Consider the following 17,915-nt stretch of genomic DNA (forward strand, 5'->3'; position numbering starts at 1 on the left):
ATTGTGGTTGAGCCATTGATAAAACACATGGCTAAAATCAGAAGAATGTAGAATAGAACTGTATTTCTGTAATGCGATGTAAGTAATGGGAGGGTTGGAGTATAGATCTGAGAAATGAGGATGTCATAAGACAATCGTATTACGTTGTAAATGTTTGGGATTATAAAATATTTAATATTTAAATATTTAAAATAATAAAAAGCAAAAACCATGGTTTTTACAGCTTACGTTAGGCATAGTTCATATTGTACAAATGGACATTTTAATATTTTCAAAGGAATATATAAAACGGTTCTGAATGAAGGTATTTCTGAATGGCTTTAACTTCTCCAGACCAGGAAGGTACCATATAGAGATCTCGAAAGGGTTGACTGTCAAAGATAAAGAACGGTTCACACCCTCTGCCTTTTCAGGCGTTGCTTCCTTCATAACGCAAAGCCTTCTGCTGCTTCTCCTGCGGTGTCTTGTGGCCCACCTGCCTCCCTGGGAAGGGCCCCCGGGGCATCCCGCTCCTCCTGGCTGCTGCTGCTCCCGCTCTCTCCATCCTCATCTGACGTTTCCTCCAGTGAACTTTCATCTTCATGGATTGCTCTACAATCAGACAAAGATTAATCCATGCTCAGAATGACCCCAGAAGACACTGAAAGGGGAACTTTAGAGGACTTACTTTGAGACGCCGACGGGCCTGTTGGGGTTAGAAAACTCCTTTCCAGAGTCAACGTCAAAGGGATCTGAAAGCAAAGAATCCAGAGCCGTGAGGCGAAGCAAAATGTAGAAGCAGCCAGGCGTAGAGGCAAAAGAAGAGGCTGCAGGTGCCCTCACCTATGTCCTCTTCCTCCTTTTCTTGCGCCTTGAGCAGGAACTCCCTCTCCACGGCCAGCACCTCCTCTTCGCCGGCACATGCTGCGTATCTCTCAAAGAGGTCTCTGTTCAGGTCCAAGAAGACGGGCCCCCACTTAAACGTCTGCAGGAGCTCCGTGGCGAGTTCGGAGAACCCTGGAACGCAAGAAGGGAAGGCTGGAGGCTTGTTCTAGGCTGCCGGGTCCTGCAGTGGGACGCCCACTCCTCCCTTTCCAGGGCCAGGGCTCACCCACGATGACCAGGGCTGCGGCCAAAGCCTCCGCGCAGGATAGCCTCCAGGGCCGCCCATAGTTCACGGGGTTGGCGGCCACCAAGTAGGGAAGCAGCCTCAAGCAGCCACCCTTCATCTTGGCAAAGGGGGTCTCCTCCAGCTTGGCCCAGGAGCAGTCAATCACGGCCGCCCCGTCCTGTGCCACCATCGGCCTGTGAAGAGAGGAAGAGACAGTGATAATGGGGCCCAGGAGGGAAGGCAGGCATACAAGCTTCATATTTCATATTTCCTTCCTTCCACCCCTCCCTTGGCTCCTTCTCTGACCTGTCTGCGGGGGAAAGGTACCGGTGGGCAGATGGGCTGAGGACGAGGCCTGGGAAGCGCCTCCCGACCCGCAGCGCCCGCACCAGGCCCTTCCTGGCCAGCCTCCGCCCCGTGCAGCGCCGTGGGTCGCACTGGCCCAGCTCCCACAGGCCGAGAGGCGGACGACAAGGCCCAGAAGCAGAGGCCGAGCTCGCCTCTTCCTCCCCTGGTTGCTGCTGCTGCTGCTCTCCCTCCTCTTCTTCCAGGGACCCTGAGGGAGAGACAGACCTCTTCATCAAACTGAAGCAGGGAAGTGTAGAGCTCAGTCTTAGTCGGTTCTTAAATGAAAGGGATGAATTTAGGGCCCCTGGTGGCACAGTGTGTTAAAGCGCTGAACTTGCGGACCAAAAGGTCCCAGGTTCAAATCCCGGGAGCGAAATGACACGAGAAAGGTTTTCCCCTGACGTTAAGTCCAGTCGTGTCTGACTCTGGGGGTTGGTGCTCATCTCCATTTCTAAGCTGAAGAGCCGGTGTTGTCTGTAGACACCTCCAAGGTCATGTGGCCACTGGCATGACTGCATGGAGCGCCATTACCTTCCCGTCGGAGCGGTACCTATTGATCTACTCACATTTGCATGTTTTCAAACTGCTAGGCTGGCAGAAGCTGGAGCTTTTTTTTTCTTGTGCCAGGAGCAACTTGAGTCACTTCTGGAGTGAGAGAATTGGCCGTCTGCAAGGACGCTGTCCAGGGGACGCCCGGATGTTTTTACCATCCTTGTGGGAGGCTTCTCTCATGTCCCCACATGGAGCTGGAGCTGATAGTTCATCTGCACTCTCCCCGGGTGGGATTCGAACCTGACAACTTTCAGGTCAGCAACCCAACCTTCAAGTCACTTAGTCCACTACGCCATCTGGTGGCTCCTAGAAGCTGGAGCTAACAGCGGGCGCTCACTCCGCTCCCCGGATTTGAACCTGGGACCTTTTGGTCTGCAAGTTCAGCAGCTCAGCGCTTTAACACACTGAGCCACCGGAGGCTCCATTTTACTAATAATTACTAATTACCAATTACTAATTAACAATTACCATATGATATAGTACAATGATGGGCAACCTTTTGCGCTTCATGTGTCAAAATTCACCAAAAAAACCTAGCATGACTTGGGTGGTGTGTCACTTCAAGAAAAAAACCATAATTTCGCAATATGTATAGTTTAAACAACAAAAATATATAATTATAATCTATAGCTGTATTCAATAAATCACAAACTATTTACTACCATTATTTCCATGTACAATAATCTATGGTACCTCTTGCAGTTTCCATGCTGATTTCTCTCTATTCTAGTTTCAATGTAGTCATGAATAATGAATAATATAATATAATAATAATAATAAAACTTTATTTATACCCCGCCACCATCTCCCCAACGGGGACTCGGGGCGGCTTACATGGGGCCACGCCCAAAACAATACAATGTAAACAGCATATAAAAGAACAGCAGAACACAATACAATAAACAATACAGTAAATAATATCCATTACAAAATAAAACAAGGAGACAATAAAAACAAGGGCAGACCACATGAACATTAAGTTAAAACTCGGGGTGAGAAAGACATAAAAATAAAAACTACAGCAAACAGGGTCATAAGGGAGTGGGGTATTCTGGAGGATAGATATTAGGGGGAGCAACGGAAAAGAAATATAAAATGGTTACTCTCCAAAAGCGCAGCGAAAGAGCCATGTTTTCAAGTCTTTCTTGAAGGCTGCTAGTGTGGGGGCTTGCCTAATCTCCGCGGGCAGAGAATTCCACAATCGGGGGGCCACAGCAGAAAAGGTCCTCTCCCTTGTTCCCACAAGGCGGGTCTGGGATATCGGGAGTGGGGACAGGAGAGCTTCGAAGGGATCGGGCAGGTTTATGATAGGAGATACGGTCACGAAGGTAGCTGGGTCCCAAACCGTTTAGGGCTTTATATGTGATGGTATACACCTTGAATTGGGACCGGAAAATAAAAGGCAGCCAGTGGAGCTCCTTGAACAGGGGAGTAGATCTCTCCCTGTAACTCGCCCCCGTAATTAACTACAATACTACAATAATAATAGAATGATATATATATACACACACACACATACATACACACACATAATTCCCATGGAACAAAACCACTGGACCAAATCACATCAAATTTGGCCACAAAAGACATAGTCATCCAATCTGCATGCGGCAGCGTGTCAGCAAAAATGGCTAGGCGTGTCGTTGCTGACACGCGTGTCATAGGTTGGCCATCACTGATATAGTACAATATAGTAATGTAATGCTTATATTGTGCTATGCTATTAATATATGGTATGTTCATTTCATTTGTAAGCCTCTCTGAGTCCCCTTCGGGGTGAGAAGAACGGGATATAAATGTAGTCAATAAATTTCAAGTTTGCAGACGACACAAAACTGGGAGGGAGAGCCAACACTCCAGAAGACAGGAGCAGAATTCAAAACGATCTTGACAGACTAGAGAGATGGGCCAAAACTCACAAAATGAAGTTCAACAGGGACAAATGCAAGATACTTCACTTCGGCAGAAAAAATGGAAATCAAAGATACAGAATGGGGGACGCCTGGCTTGACAGCAGTGTGTGCGAAAAAGACCTTGGAGTCCTCGTGGACAACAAGTTAAACATGAGCCAACAATGTGATGCAGCAGCTAAAAAAGCCAACGGGATTCTGTCCTGCATCAATAGGGGAATAGCGTCTAGATCCAGGGAAGTTATGCTCCCCTCTATTCTGCCTTGGTCAGACCACACCTGGAATACTGTGTCCAATTCTGGGCACCACAGTTGAAGGGAGATGTTGACAAGCTGGAAAGCGTCCAGAGGAGGGCGACTAAAATGATTAAGGGTCTGGAGAACAAGCCCTATGAGGAGCGGCTTAAAGAGCTGGGCATGTTTAGCCTGCAGAAGAGAAGGCTGAGAGGAGACATGATAGCCATGTACAAATACGTGAAGGGAAGTCCTAGGGAGGAGGGAGGGAGCTTGTTTTCTGCTGCCCTGCAGACTAGGACGCAAGGGAACAATGGCTCCAAACTACAGAAAAGGAGATTCCACCTGAACATCAGGAAGAACTTCCTCACTGTGAGAAGGGCTGTTCGACAGTGGAACTCTCTGCCCCGGACTGTGGTGGAGGCTCCTTCCTTGGAGGCTTTTAAGCAGAGGCTGGATGGCCATCTGTCGGGGGTGCTTTGAATGCGATTTCCTGCTTCTTAGCAGGGGGTTGGACTAGATGGCCCATGTGGTCTCTTCCAACTCTACTATTCTATGATTCTATGAAATAATATCAATAAAATCATCATCATCAACATCATCCTCCTCCTTCTGCCCCGGCTTTTCCAGAGTGGCTTTTTAGTGTAGCCCTCAGTGGGATTTAGTCACTGTGAGGAAGTGGAGAGAGGCAGGCCCCGTGTCCCCTCCCCTTCGCCTCCCCTTCCAGACCTGCCAGAGCCGCAGCGAAGCCCTCCAGGGCCGCCCCTCCTCCGCCTCCTCTCCGGCCCCGCGGGCGCCGCTTCCGGCCCATCTCGGCCTCTCCCGCGCCTCTCCTCGCGCGCCCTCGCCTCTCTTCCGCTTCCGGTGAAAAGGTCTCGGAGCCACTTCCGGATTTTAGGGCAAGATGGCGGCCAGGAAAGTGGCAGCTGGGCCTGGTCTCCGCCTCGTCATCTTCTCTCTCTGTCTCTCCGGAGGTAAGGCTCGCTCCCTGCTCCCCGGACCGGGTGGGTCCTTCTCCCGCTCACCGCCGCTTCCTCCCTTTCTCTCTCTGTTGCAGGGCCCGCCTCCGGAGGCAAGATGAAGGTGGTCGAGGAGCCCAACAGCTTCGGGTAAAGAAAGGCTAGGAGGGAGGGAGGGAAGAAAGGAAAAGAGGGAGGCCTCGGAGGAGGGAAGGAGCGTTAGAAAAGCATCATAATAATAATAATAATAATAATAATAATAATAATAATAATAATAAGACCACCTTACTGGGATCTGCTCGCATTATTCGCTGATACATCACACAGTCCTAGACACTTGGAAAGTGTTCGACTTGTGATTTTGTGATACGAAATCCAGCATGTCTATCTTGTTTGCTGTGTCACAATAAAATAATAATAATAATCCTAGACACTTGGGAAGGGTCCGACGTGTGGTCCAACACAACAGCCAGCAGACTGTCTGCTGTAGACTCATCTTGTTATGTTTCAAAATAATAATAATAATAGTCCTAGACAATTGGGAAGGGTCCGACGTATGATCCAATACAACAGCCAGCAGACTGTCTGCTGTAGACTCATCTTGTTATGTTTCAAAATAATAATAATAATAATAATCCTAGACACTTGGGAAGGGTCCGACGTATGATCCAATACAACAGCCAGCAGACTGTCTGCTGTAGACTCATCTTGTTGTGTTTCAAATAATAATAATAATAGTCTTAGACATTTGGGAAGGGTCCGATGTATGATCCAATACAACAGCCAGCAGACTGTCTGCTGTAGACTCATCTTGTTGTGTTTCAAATAATAATAATAATAGTCTTAGACATTTGGGAAGGGTCCGATGTATGATCCAATACAACAGCCAGCAGACTGTCTGCTGTAGACTCATCTTGTTGTGTTTCTAATAATAATAATAATAGTCCTAGACATTTGGGAAGGATCCGATGTGAGATCCAATACAACAGCCAGCAGAGTGTCTGCTGTGGACTCAACTTGTTGTGTTTCAAATAGTAATAATAATAATAATAATAATAATAATACAGTCCTAGAGACTTGGGAAGTGTTCAATGTGTGATCCAATACAACAGCCAGCAGAGTGTCTGCTGTGGACTCAACTTGTCGTGTTTCAAATAATAGTAATAATAATAATAATAATAATAATACAGTCCTAGACACTTGGGAAGTGTCTGATGTGAGATCCAATACAACAGCCAGCAGAGTGTCTGCTGTGGACTCATCTTGTTGTGTTTCAAATAATAATAATAATAATAATAATAATAGGTAAGGTGAAGGTTTCCCCTGACGCTAAGTCCAATCGTGACCAACTCTGGGGGTTGGTGCTCATCTCCATTTCTAAGCCGAAGAGCCGGCATTGTCCATAGACACCTCCAAGGTCATGTGGCCACTGGCATGACTGCATGGAGCGCCGTTACCTTGCCGCTGGAGCAGTACCTACGTATTGATGCCGGCTCTTGTCTTAGAAATGGAGATGAGCACCAACCCCCAGAGTCAGACATGACTGGACTTAATGTCATGGAAAAACCTTTACCTTTACTAATTATAATAATCTTTATTTCTAAACTGCCCTCTCTCCCTGAAAGGACTCAGGGCAGTTTACAGATACAAAACAAAAAGGCAAACATCCAGTGCCTCAAATGAGTACAAACACTTGGTGGTTTGGCACCCCCGAACGCAGCAGCATTGCCCAAACACGAATCAAGGAACATGCAAGGCACTGCAGACTAATTCAACCAGAGAAATCAGCCGTAGCAGAGCACTTGATGAACCAACCTGTTGGAAAGTGGTCCCTGGTCAAAAAAAGGTTGGGAACCACTGCCCTATGTCCTAAAACTGTCTCTTTTCCTCCAGGCTCAACAACCCCTTCTTGCCTCCATCGAACCGCCTTCAACCAAAGGCCTCCCCGGTGCCCCCCGTAGGTGAGACCCCCATCCTCCCCTTCTTTCCATCTTCCTTTCCTTCTTCTCTCTTTTATCCTTCTAGTTTCTTTCCTTATCTCCTGCCACCCTAATCTCTGAAAAGGTGCAGCTTTAGAGCAGGCATGGTTAAACTTGGACCTTCCAGATGTTTGGAACCCCAACTCCTATAATTCCTAACAGCCGGTGGCCCATACCTGCTTTAGAGTGGAGGCTCCTTCTTTGGAGGCTTTTAAACAGGCTGGATGGCCATCTGTCGGGGGTGCTTTGAATGCGATTTCCTGCTTCTTGGCAGGGGGTTGGACTGGATGGCCCATGAGGTCTCTTCCAACTCTACTATTCTATGATTCTAGAGTCACAGCCAGCCAAGTAGCCAGGCATTTCTTGTTCTCAGAAAGCCCTTCTTCTTTCTCCTTTTTGCCTTCTAGCCTGCCTGCCTTTTTTCTTCTCCTCTCTTATATCCTTCCCCTCTCTCCTTCTCCATTCTTCCTTTTTTCTCTTCTAGCTTTCCTTCTTTCCTTCCCTCTATTTCTTCTCTTTGGCCCCTTCTACACATGTCTAAACACCCAAGAGAAACCAGGATAAAAGGGGACTGGGGTGACTAAATGTTTAGGGAATTGGATTAACAGCTGAAAAGAACTCGTCCAAAAAGTGCACTTAAGTTAGATGGGTTACTATCTTATCTAATTCCAATTCCTTGCAATTATAAGTCTCACCACTGTGAGTAAAATAATCACCATTTCTTTTTTTTCCCCTTTCCAAGTTCAACTTTATGGCATCCATTAGTAATGCTCACCTAGCATCCGGGGTGATATTTAGTTCTATAATGTTCCCTAATTCCTTAAATACATTGTTCCAAAAACTCTTCAGCATGGGGCATTCCCACCATAAATGAAAATATGTACTTTTGTACATACGACATCTCCAGCAATAGTAACTTTCCTTCTTATCCATCTGATGCAATCTAACCGGTGTTGTATACCATTTCCATATAACTTTATACACATTTTCTTTTAATTTTATTGACAGATTCTTAAGCACTCTCCACTTTAGAACACTTTTCCAGTCTGCCCCACTTTTTAAACCCACATTTTGGGTCTCCTTCCATCTTTATCTCCCTCTTGCTCTTCGCTTGCCTCCTCGCTCTGTTCTGCTTTCCTTTCCCCATCTGTTCTTGAGCCTCTGTCTTTCTCTCCTCCTTTCTAGGCCCCGCGCATCTCTTCCGACTGGCAGGGAAGTGCTTCAGTTTCGTGGAATCCATGTAAGTGTTGTAGTTCAGTCTTTTATTGTGCCCGCACTTGATGTCACTGGGGATTCTGGGCCTGCAAGCCAGCAGGAGATTTTAAGTCCTGAAAGTGAGCCTGTGTCCGAAGGCCACATTTCTGAAAGACCGTTTGCTAGGGAAGCAAGGTCAGAAACAGAGCTGAGCTCAGGGGATGAGATTCCAAATGAGCCGTTAGATAGGGGATTTACGTTCAGTCAACACAGAACTTCTCAGGAGAGTTTGCAAAGATCAATAATAATAATAATAATAATAATAATAATAATAATAATTTTATTCTTATACCCCGCCCCATCTCCCCAAAGGGACTCGGGGAGGCTTACATGGGGCCATGCCCAAACACAACAATATAATAACAACAGCAAAACAATAAAACAAATATCTCAACAATAAAACATCAGCATCAATAAAACAGTCGTAAAAGATCAACATACAAAATAAAATGTTAAAAACAGGAGACGAATACACAGATCTGGGCCAAAGTGCAGAATATTTCAGATCAAGACACCTGTTAGCCAAAAAGTCCTTATCAGTTTATCAGCGGAGAAGGCATGATTTTCTTTCTATATTAGCAAGACCAAAAGGTTATTTTGCCAGTTTAGCCAACATTGGTGTTTGAGAATACATCTCCTGCCAAGTTAAGCCTGTTGGGAATTCCTAGCTTCATGTATCCTGTGATTCATGGTCCATGCTTGTGAGTTTTAAAGACTGAATCTCATGTTTTGGATTTATCCTGCTTTTGTAATCCTGATTTTTTAATGCTGTTTTTGTACTTTGAATTCTGTGGACTGTTTCTGACATTTAGACTTTGGTTTTTTATTTTGCTGAATTGCTTTTCATATATAATGTTCAATAAACTGCTTTGCTATTTTACCTTGGACTGGAGTGTGTTTAACAGAGGTGCTTCCCAGCCTTGGAGTACAACAGTAGTCCTGTCCCTGGGTGGCTGGGCCCTGGACGCAATCCTCACTGATGGCCAGCTCAATAACCCTGCCTGGCCTCTCTGTCTGCCTCCTTCTTCCCGTGACAGGTACAAGTACGAGTTCTGCCCCTTCCGGAATGTCACGCAGCATGAGCAGACCGTCCGGTGGAACGCCTACAGCGGGATCCTGGGGTAAGAGCCAGGTGCCTGTGTGCGCAGCTGAGCTTGGCAGGAAGGGGCTTCCCGGGGGGCAGTTGGGTCCTGCCATCTGCCAATAATGGGAAACACTGCCTTTTGGTCTGTGTATATTTGGAGAATCTCCTCTGAGTGACTTTACTTGCCTATAGAATCTGGCGCGAATGGGAAATCGAGAACAAGACCTTCACGGGGATGTGGATGAGGAACGGCGACTCTTGCGGAACTAAGAACAGAGAGACTAAGGTCAGTGACAGGGCTACACGAGGGACATGTGCTTCTTGGGTGCCGCCTTCTCTGTTTCTTCCATAAAGACCCCTATTCTCCTTTGCCTGCTTTTCAGGTGCATCTCGTCTGTGGGAAGAGCCACCGCTTGGCTCAGGTCTCCGAACCCAGCACCTGCCTTTATGCGCTTACCTTCGAGACGCCACTGGTCTGCCATCCTCACTCTCTCTTAGGTTTGGTTGATTTTATTGTGGTATTGTTTTATGTACTGATGGTGTAACTTACTGTATATACTCGAGTATAAGCCTAGTTTTTCAGCCCTTTTTTTAAGACTAAAAAAGCCCCCCTCATCTTATACTCGGGTGAGGGTCCTGGTTGGCTTATATTTGGGTCAGCTTATATTCGAGAATATATGGTACATTTATTATTTTTCTCTATTATTATTGGTATTATTACATTTATTATTTTACTCTATTATTATTACATTTATTATTGTACTCTGTTATTGTTGCTGCTATTACATTTATTTTACTCTATTTTTATTATTAATAATACATTTTTTGTTTCACTCTGATCTTATTATTACAGTAAAGTCTCGCTTATCCAAGCCTCACTTATCCAAGTTTCTGGATTATCCAAGCCATTTTTGTAGTCAATGTTTTCAATATATTGTGATATTTTGGTACTAAATTTGTAAATACAGTAATTACAACATAACATTACTGCGTATTGAACTACTTTTTCTGTCAAATTTGTTGTATAACATGATGTTTTGGTGCTTAATTTATAAAATCATAACCTAATTTGATGTTTAATAGGCTTTTCCTTAATCCCTCCTTATTATCCAAGATATTCGCTTATCCAAGCTTCTGCTGGCCTGTTTAGCTTGGATAAGTGAGACTCTACTGTATTAATAATACATTTGTTATTTCACTCTGATCTTATTATTATCACATTTATTATTCTACTCTATTTATGTATTATTTATGTACTATACATGTATTATTTTCCTGTATTTATTATTATTATTACATGTATTTTTTTACTGTATTATTATTAAAAGGATACATAAGCACATTTACATTGAAGATGAGAATAATGATTTGATCAGAGTTGGACAGTCTTATCTTAAATTAGAGCTTGATGTAAATATTCAAAAAACATTTAACCTACTGATGCCTCAATTAATGTAATTTTTTGGTATCTATTTTTATTTCTGAAATTTCCCACCCTCAGCTTATACTTGAGTCAATGATTTCCCAGTTTTTTTTTTGTGGTAAAATTAGATGCCTCGGCTTATTCGGGTCGGCTTATATTCGAGTATATATGGTATTTTTTCCTTTGATATTGATGTATCTGCATTGTATGCATTGTTCCATCATTACGAGTGCTTTGTAAGCCGCCCTGAGTCCCTTTTTGGGAGATGGTGGTGGGGTAGAAATAAAGTTGTATTATTATTCTTCCTTCCCATTGCAGTGTATCCCGCTCTGCCTGAAGGCCTCCAGCGGAAGTGGGACAGAGTGGAGCAGGCGCTGTATGAGGATCTCATCACGGAGCAGGTGGGTCCTCTCTCCCTTTGGGGAACGCAGTGGGGGCTCTGCCCACAGGAGCCTCCCCTCCCCTCCCGCTCTGGCCCTGCAGCCCCTTCAGCTCAGAGGGATCATAGAATCCTTCATGAAAGGGTCCCCCAGGGGCCATCCAGACCATCTCCCTTCTGCCTTCAGCCAGAAAAAGTGTAGTCTGATCCCACCCAACAGATGTTCTCTAATTCTGCAGACTTAATTCATTTTTCCTTTGGTGATGAAACTGTTAAAGTTTAAAGCCTACCAATGTGGAAACGCAGTAATAGTTAATAGAAATGTACTACATGCTAGGATTTTTTTTTCGTGTCAGGAGCAACCGGAGTTGCTTCTGGAGTGAGAGAATTGGCCGTCTGCAAGGACGTTGCCCAGGGGACGCCTGGATGTTTTGATGTTTTACCATCCTTGTGGGAGGCTTCTCACATGTCCCCGCATGGAGCTGGAGCTGATAGAGGGAGCTCATCCACGCTCTCCCCAGGTGGGATTCAAACCAGGCAGCCTTCAGGTCAGCAACCCAACCTTCAAATCACGAGGCTTTTATCCCCTAGGCCACCGGAGGCTCCTACATGCAAGGATAATGGAAGTGAAGAATATACAAAAAGAAAAAATGGTTGACAAATTAATACCATGTGCACAAATTGTTTTGGTGAGGGGTTGGAAAGATAAAACAAAATGGACTCTGACGAATTGGTATAAGTATATAGTTGATATGTTAAATGTAGAAAACACAAATTGCAAATGGAATAATATAGATAAAATTGAAAAGATTGCAATAATCAAGGGGATGTGGTAACCAGTTAAGAACTATTTAGAGAATGTATTAAGATGTGGAGTGGAAAAATTAAGATTGAGATTTCAAATGTAACTTCTATAGTTTGTTGTATAAAGTGTATGTACAAGGAGGGGAGGGTGGGAGTGGGATAAAACGACAAAACAACAATAAAAACTAATTTTAAAAAAACCATTGTGGAAACGCAATCAGCTAAAAAGGTCATCAGGAAGTAGAACATCATACAGTTCAACTGCTGGCTTTTGCTGTGCTTTGAATGTATTTGCTGCTATAAGAATAAGGAGGAAGATTGTGGATGGTTTTAATGGATAATGTTTTAACCTACCCATTTTAGTGTCTACATCCACAGATTTTATAAGAGCTAATCCAGATGACTTCGTATTGGGGACTTTCTGCTTTTAATGTTTTGAATGATTGATCTTAATGTTATTACATTTCTTTAAAAAACACCCTCTGATTTTAATGCTTTATTGCCTTGTATTCCAGGTCTTTGACCATCACAATAAAAATCATTCATCATTGGGTCTTGTAGTCCAACCACATACCCATATATACTCGAATATAAGCCAACCCAAATATAAGCCAAGGCATCTAATTTTATCACAAAAAACTGGGAAATCATTGACTCAAGTATAAGCCAAGGGTGGGAAATTTCAGAAATAAAAATAGATACAAAAAAAAATTGAGGCATCATTAGGTTACATGTTTTTGAATATTTACATCAAGCTCTAATTTAAGATAAGACTGTCCAACTCTGATCAAATCATTATTCTCATCTTCTTCAATGTAAATGTGCTTATGTATCCTTTTAATAATAATAGAGTAAAATAATACATGTAATAATAGTAATAAATACAGGAAAATAATACATGCAATAATAAATATAGAATAATAAATGTAATAATAAGATCAGAGTGAAATAATAAATGTATTATTAATAATAAAAATAGAGTAAAATAAATGTAATAATAGCAACAATAATAGAGTACAATAATAAATGTAATACAGTAGAATCTCACTTATCCAACATAAAAGGGCCGGCAGAACGTTGGATAAGCGAATATGTTGGATAATAAGGAGGGATTAAGGAAAAGCCTATTAAACATCAAATCAGGTTATGATTTGAGAAATTAAGCATCAAAACATCATGTTAGACAACAAATTTGACAGAAAAAGTGGTTCAATGCGCAGTAATGCTACATAGTAATTGCTGTATTTACGAATTTAGCACCAAAATATCACGATGTATTGAAAACATTGACTACAAAAATGCGTTGGATAATCCAGAATGTTGGATAAGCGAGTGTTGGATAAGTGAGACTCTACTGTAATAATAAATAGAGTAGAATAATAAATGTAATAATAATAAGATCAGAGTGAAATAATAAATGTATTATTAATAATAAAAATAGAGTAAAATAAATGTAATACTAGCAACAATAATAGAGTACAATAAGAAATGTAATAATAATAGAGTAAAATAATAAATGTAATAATACCAATAATAATAGAGAAAAATAATAAATGTACCATATATTCTCGAATATAAGCTGACCCAAATATAAGCCAACCAGGATCCTCACCCGAGTATAAGACGAGGGGGGCTTTTTTAGTCCTAAAAAAAGGGCTGAAAAACTAGGCTTATACTCGAGTATATACAGTACTTTTAAATAATGTTGCTGTAGAGGCCCCCGGTGGCACAGCGGGTTAAACTGCTGAGCTGCTGAACTTGCTGACCAAAAGGTTGGTGGTTCGATTCCAGGGAGTGGAATGTGCTCCCGCTGTTAACCTTAGCAGGTCAAACACATGCAGATGTACCGTAGATCAATAGGCAGGAAGGTAACGGCGCTCCATGCAGTCATGCCGGCTACATGACCTTGGAGGTGTCTATGGACAACGCCAGCGCTTCGGCTTAGAAATGGAGATGAGCACCAATCCCCAGAGTTGGATAAGACTAGACTTAATGTCAGGGGAAACCTTTACCTTTAACAAACAGAACCATTGAGTTGCCCGTATCTCCTTGGCCTGTTGGTCATCATTGCGCCCACCTTCTCCCCTTCAAGGGTTACAAGAAGCGATTGAGAGAGATCTTTGAAGACGCTGGCTTCTATCAAGCGGCAAGAGAAACAGATGGGAAGAAGACCGAATCCCCAGAGCCGGTATTTGATTCCTTGGACAAGTGCAACCAGGTACATGACCTTCAGGATCTGCTAGCTGCTCTCTGTCGGGAAAAGGTGGCCTTTCGGGACCTTGAGAGAAACCGCCTGGGATTCAACTATCTCTGCTTTCTCTAGGAATCCAAGAAACTCTCTGAAGATCTGCAGAGGCTTAAGGATTTATTGACCCGGCATGGAGTGGCCTATGAAGCAGTCCTAGGTAGGTCTGACAGATTTTCCCCACACACACTTTCTAAAGGAGCATAATAAACATCATGGAGTTGGTTAACAACTATAATAAAAATAACAACAATAATGGTGGCCAATAATAATAATAATCCCGGTGGTGATCAGCAGACTGGGTGCCGTGCCAAAAGATCTCAGCCGGCATTTGGAAACCATAAACATTGACAAAATTATGATCTGTCCACTGCAAAAGGCCACCCTACTGGGATCTGCGCACATCATCCGAAAATACATCACACAGTCCTAGACACTTGGGAAGTGTTCGACTTGTGATTTTGTAATATGAAAACCAGCATATCTATCTTGTTTGCTGTGTCATACTATGTCCTTGTGTCAATAATAATAATAATAATAATAATGGTGGCCAGTTTTCTGTCTCCAAGCAGAACTGGAAAGTGTCTTCTGCCCATCCCCGCCCATACATTAACAAATGTCTTAACAGTTTATATTTCCAAAGCGCTTTGAGCCTTGGGTAATAAATTATTATTGTTATTGTTATTATTATCATCATCAATAGTAATAATAGTAATAATAATGATGCATTTCCCTTTTCCTCAGATACATTATTTATTTATTTTTATTTCCAAAATTTATATCCCGCCCTTCTCACCTGGAGGGACTCATTGTTTAAAGGTTTCTGTTCTTCTAAGAAAGTATCTGGTGGCTTATCCCTCAACTAGTCAATTTCTGTTATTTCCCACATCTTCACTGTTCAGTTGGTATTTGTAATGAAGTACGAATTTTGGTTTACAGATGTTATGTTTAATTGTGTGTTTATGTTTTAAAAGGGTAAGTATTACAGTTATTGCATCTCAGCACTCAGAGGCTGGTTGCCATGGAGGCAGAGCCAACTGCCGTTTAGTTGAAGAAGTGCAGAGTTTAAAAAGGAAAGTCAGTCTGTGCTCTGATGAGGCACAGGGAAGATTGATTCCAGGTTGATGGGATCAAGGAGACTCAATTGTTCATTTTGAGTCAGTTTTAAATAAATTTGGTAATTTATTTAATGTAGTCTGTGTCCTGGTAAGGAACAGAGAATCTATGATAGTATATCACAGGGGTGACTGTGGTTTGAAGCCACTGGATAGTCCAAGTTTCAGACTTTGGGAATCAATCCCAGCTGGACTCACAGAGATCCATTGAAGTAACGGTTTAAAAGTGGCAGAGGAAGAAGTGATACTTTAGAGAGTTGATTCATCTCATTCTAGTATGGCAACTGTTAATAAGAATACCTCTAAGTGAGAAACAAAATTGTAACCACTAAGCTCTGTGCCTGAATAAACTTGTTATTGTTCTTCCAACATCTGGCGGTTGCATCTTTCCAAATTGGTGTTAGTTGTTCATAGTCCTTTACAATTGGTGGCAGTCGTTATAAGATCTTTACAAATTTGGGGCAGCGGGTGGGATAAAAAGATTCCCCCCTGCCTGGAAGAGCCTTAGTCGTGATAAGATCTTTACAGTATCTCTGTTGTTTTCCACGCTCCTACTGCTGATCGCATCTTCGGCTGCAACATTCTCTCCTGTTCCTTTTCTGTTCAACCGTCCAACAGTCCTAGTAATGTCAGTTCTTCTTGAAGTGCATTCCTGTCTTAAGGATCCCCCTCTTTTCCTGTGTTGCAGCTGAAGGCGGTGACGGAAAGCAGGCCTCGGAGAGGATCCCGGTGGAAACATCTCCTTCTGCCCTTCCCTCGAAGGCAGGCCACCAGGTCTTGCGCGGAGACCCTGGAACAAGGAATGACTCCCTGTGGAGGGGAAGGGACTGAGCGGTAGGTTTCTGCTCATCCTTGATGGTTCAAGGAGAGCACGGGAGATGGCTGGTAAGGCTACCACCAGATTGCATTCCCAGCAAACCTGCGAATACACTATCTTCCTCTGTACCTTGGAGAAGATGACAAGTGGACCCGGTGCTCCTCTCTTCTGATTTGGCCAAACTTATTTACCTGGAATAATAATAACCCTGTGTCCATTTCTGGGCAAAGCAATTAAGAGGGATATTGACTCTAAGCTGGAAGGGGTCCAGAGGAAGGTGACTAAAAGGATCCAAGTCCTGGAATCCCAGAATCCTCTCAGGAGCAGCTTAAAGAGCTGGGTCTGGGCTGAGAGAAGGGCAGGAAAGGAACTAAGCATTTGAAAGGATGTCCTAAGGAAGAGGGAGCTGGCTTCCTTTCTATTCTGGAGACTAAGCCTCAGTGGAGCCATGGTTCAAATTCCAGAAAAGGAGATTCTTCTTAAAGATTAGGAAGACATTCCTGACCAGATGATCTGTTCAACAGTGGAGCCCTCTGCCTCAGAGTCCAAGGGAAGCTCCTTCTTTCTCTGGAGGCTTTGAAGCAGTGGCTGGATGACCATCAGTCGGGACTGATTTGATTATATCTTATTCAATAGCAGAAGGTGGTTGAACCGGATGGTTTTGTGTATGGGAGGAGTCTCTTCTGACTAGATTCCATGCTATGGCTATCATATCTACCTCTCAATTGCATGTATCTAGTCACTGGATGGTCATCTGTCGGGAGGGATTGGATTGTGTCTTCTTCAATGGCAGGAAGTTGAACTGGACGGCCTTCTTTGGGCCTATGATTCTACAGATCTGTTTCTCTCCATGAACTCTCTTAATGTCTGTGAGGCTGGATGGCAGTGTGCCAGGAGAGAATGGAGAAGTAGAGTCTGGGAAAACTTTGTGCCCAAAGGACTTAGATTAGAAACTTGTTTCCCTATTCCCTCACAAATAAAACCTGTGAATGTATTGATGCTGCTTTGTGCTATTCCTTACCAGGCGGCTCTTGAGGGCATCGAGAATCCCTAAATGATCTTTTTACACAGTAGTGGGTGCTCTTTAGTTTTTACTCAATTTGGTCCTCGGATGTTATTGAACGACAACTCTCATCACTTTTGATTATCTGGGGATAATGGGAATTGCAACCCAACAGCACTTGAGTCTGGGGAAAAGGTGAAAGGCCGCTTTCCTTTCAGGATGATCACCCACAGCTGTATTTGCAAATAAATATCTGTATTTCTTAGTTCCTTATTGAAAAACCAGGCCTCGGGAGGTTCCACAAGGTTTGCCTTCTTAAAAAGGGGCATCGCAACTGAGCCTCTTCAGTATCACGACACCCATCAACTCAAGTCATGATGTTTGATGATGAAGAATATGGGAGTTGTAGTCCAGTATCTAAGGGCTGTTGGATTATGGTTGTATGTGTATGAAATGTAAATCAAATGTTTTCTGCTGTTAGGCAAGAGTGTGTGTTTCAGCAATGAAACAGTTAACAGCAGGCTAGTTTTGACTGACAGCCTGCTATGACCTATCAGGCATGATAGGAGGCCTTTGGAGGTCGGAACTTCCTTCGGACTGAGGAATGTGTTTTCTTATCTCTCCGTGTGTTGAGCTGTGCTTGCCGGAGCGAAGAGGCAATAGAAGAATGCCAGCTCAGAGCAATGGCTTTTGCTATGCTTTGTAAATATGTTTTATAGA

General features: G+C 43.3%; 2 protein-coding genes across 2 annotated transcripts; one reads left to right on the forward strand and one right to left on the reverse strand.

Annotated features, from left to right (window-relative positions):
- Nucleotides 1-139: 139 nt before the first annotated feature.
- Nucleotides 140-5,142, reverse strand: tsr3 (TSR3 ribosome maturation factor). Its single transcript, XM_008121864.2, has 6 exons — nucleotides 4,863-5,142; nucleotides 1,397-1,646; nucleotides 1,091-1,284; nucleotides 823-996; nucleotides 668-731; nucleotides 140-591 (listed from the first exon to the last, which is right to left on the reverse strand). Exons 1-6 carry the CDS (start codon nucleotides 4,942-4,944, stop codon nucleotides 426-428), a joined length of 930 nt encoding a protein of 309 aa, XP_008120071.1. The 5' UTR covers nucleotides 4,945-5,142; the 3' UTR covers nucleotides 140-425.
- Nucleotides 4,999-17,186, forward strand: gnptg (N-acetylglucosamine-1-phosphate transferase subunit gamma). The gene is made up of 11 exons (XM_003228266.4): nucleotides 4,999-5,107; nucleotides 5,191-5,242; nucleotides 6,986-7,053; nucleotides 8,257-8,311; nucleotides 9,363-9,446; nucleotides 9,602-9,695; nucleotides 9,793-9,907; nucleotides 11,151-11,233; nucleotides 14,108-14,233; nucleotides 14,339-14,420; nucleotides 16,064-17,186. Exons 1-11 carry the CDS (start codon nucleotides 5,038-5,040, stop codon nucleotides 16,204-16,206), a joined length of 972 nt encoding a protein of 323 aa, XP_003228314.1. The 5' UTR covers nucleotides 4,999-5,037; the 3' UTR covers nucleotides 16,207-17,186.
- The last annotated feature ends 729 nt before the right edge of the window (nucleotides 17,187-17,915 follow it).

The sequence above is a fragment of the Anolis carolinensis genome, unplaced genomic scaffold (genome assembly GCF_035594765.1).
Source record: "Anolis carolinensis isolate JA03-04 unplaced genomic scaffold, rAnoCar3.1.pri scaffold_13, whole genome shotgun sequence".
NCBI classification, from domain to species: Eukaryota; Metazoa; Chordata; class Lepidosauria; order Squamata; family Dactyloidae; genus Anolis; species Anolis carolinensis.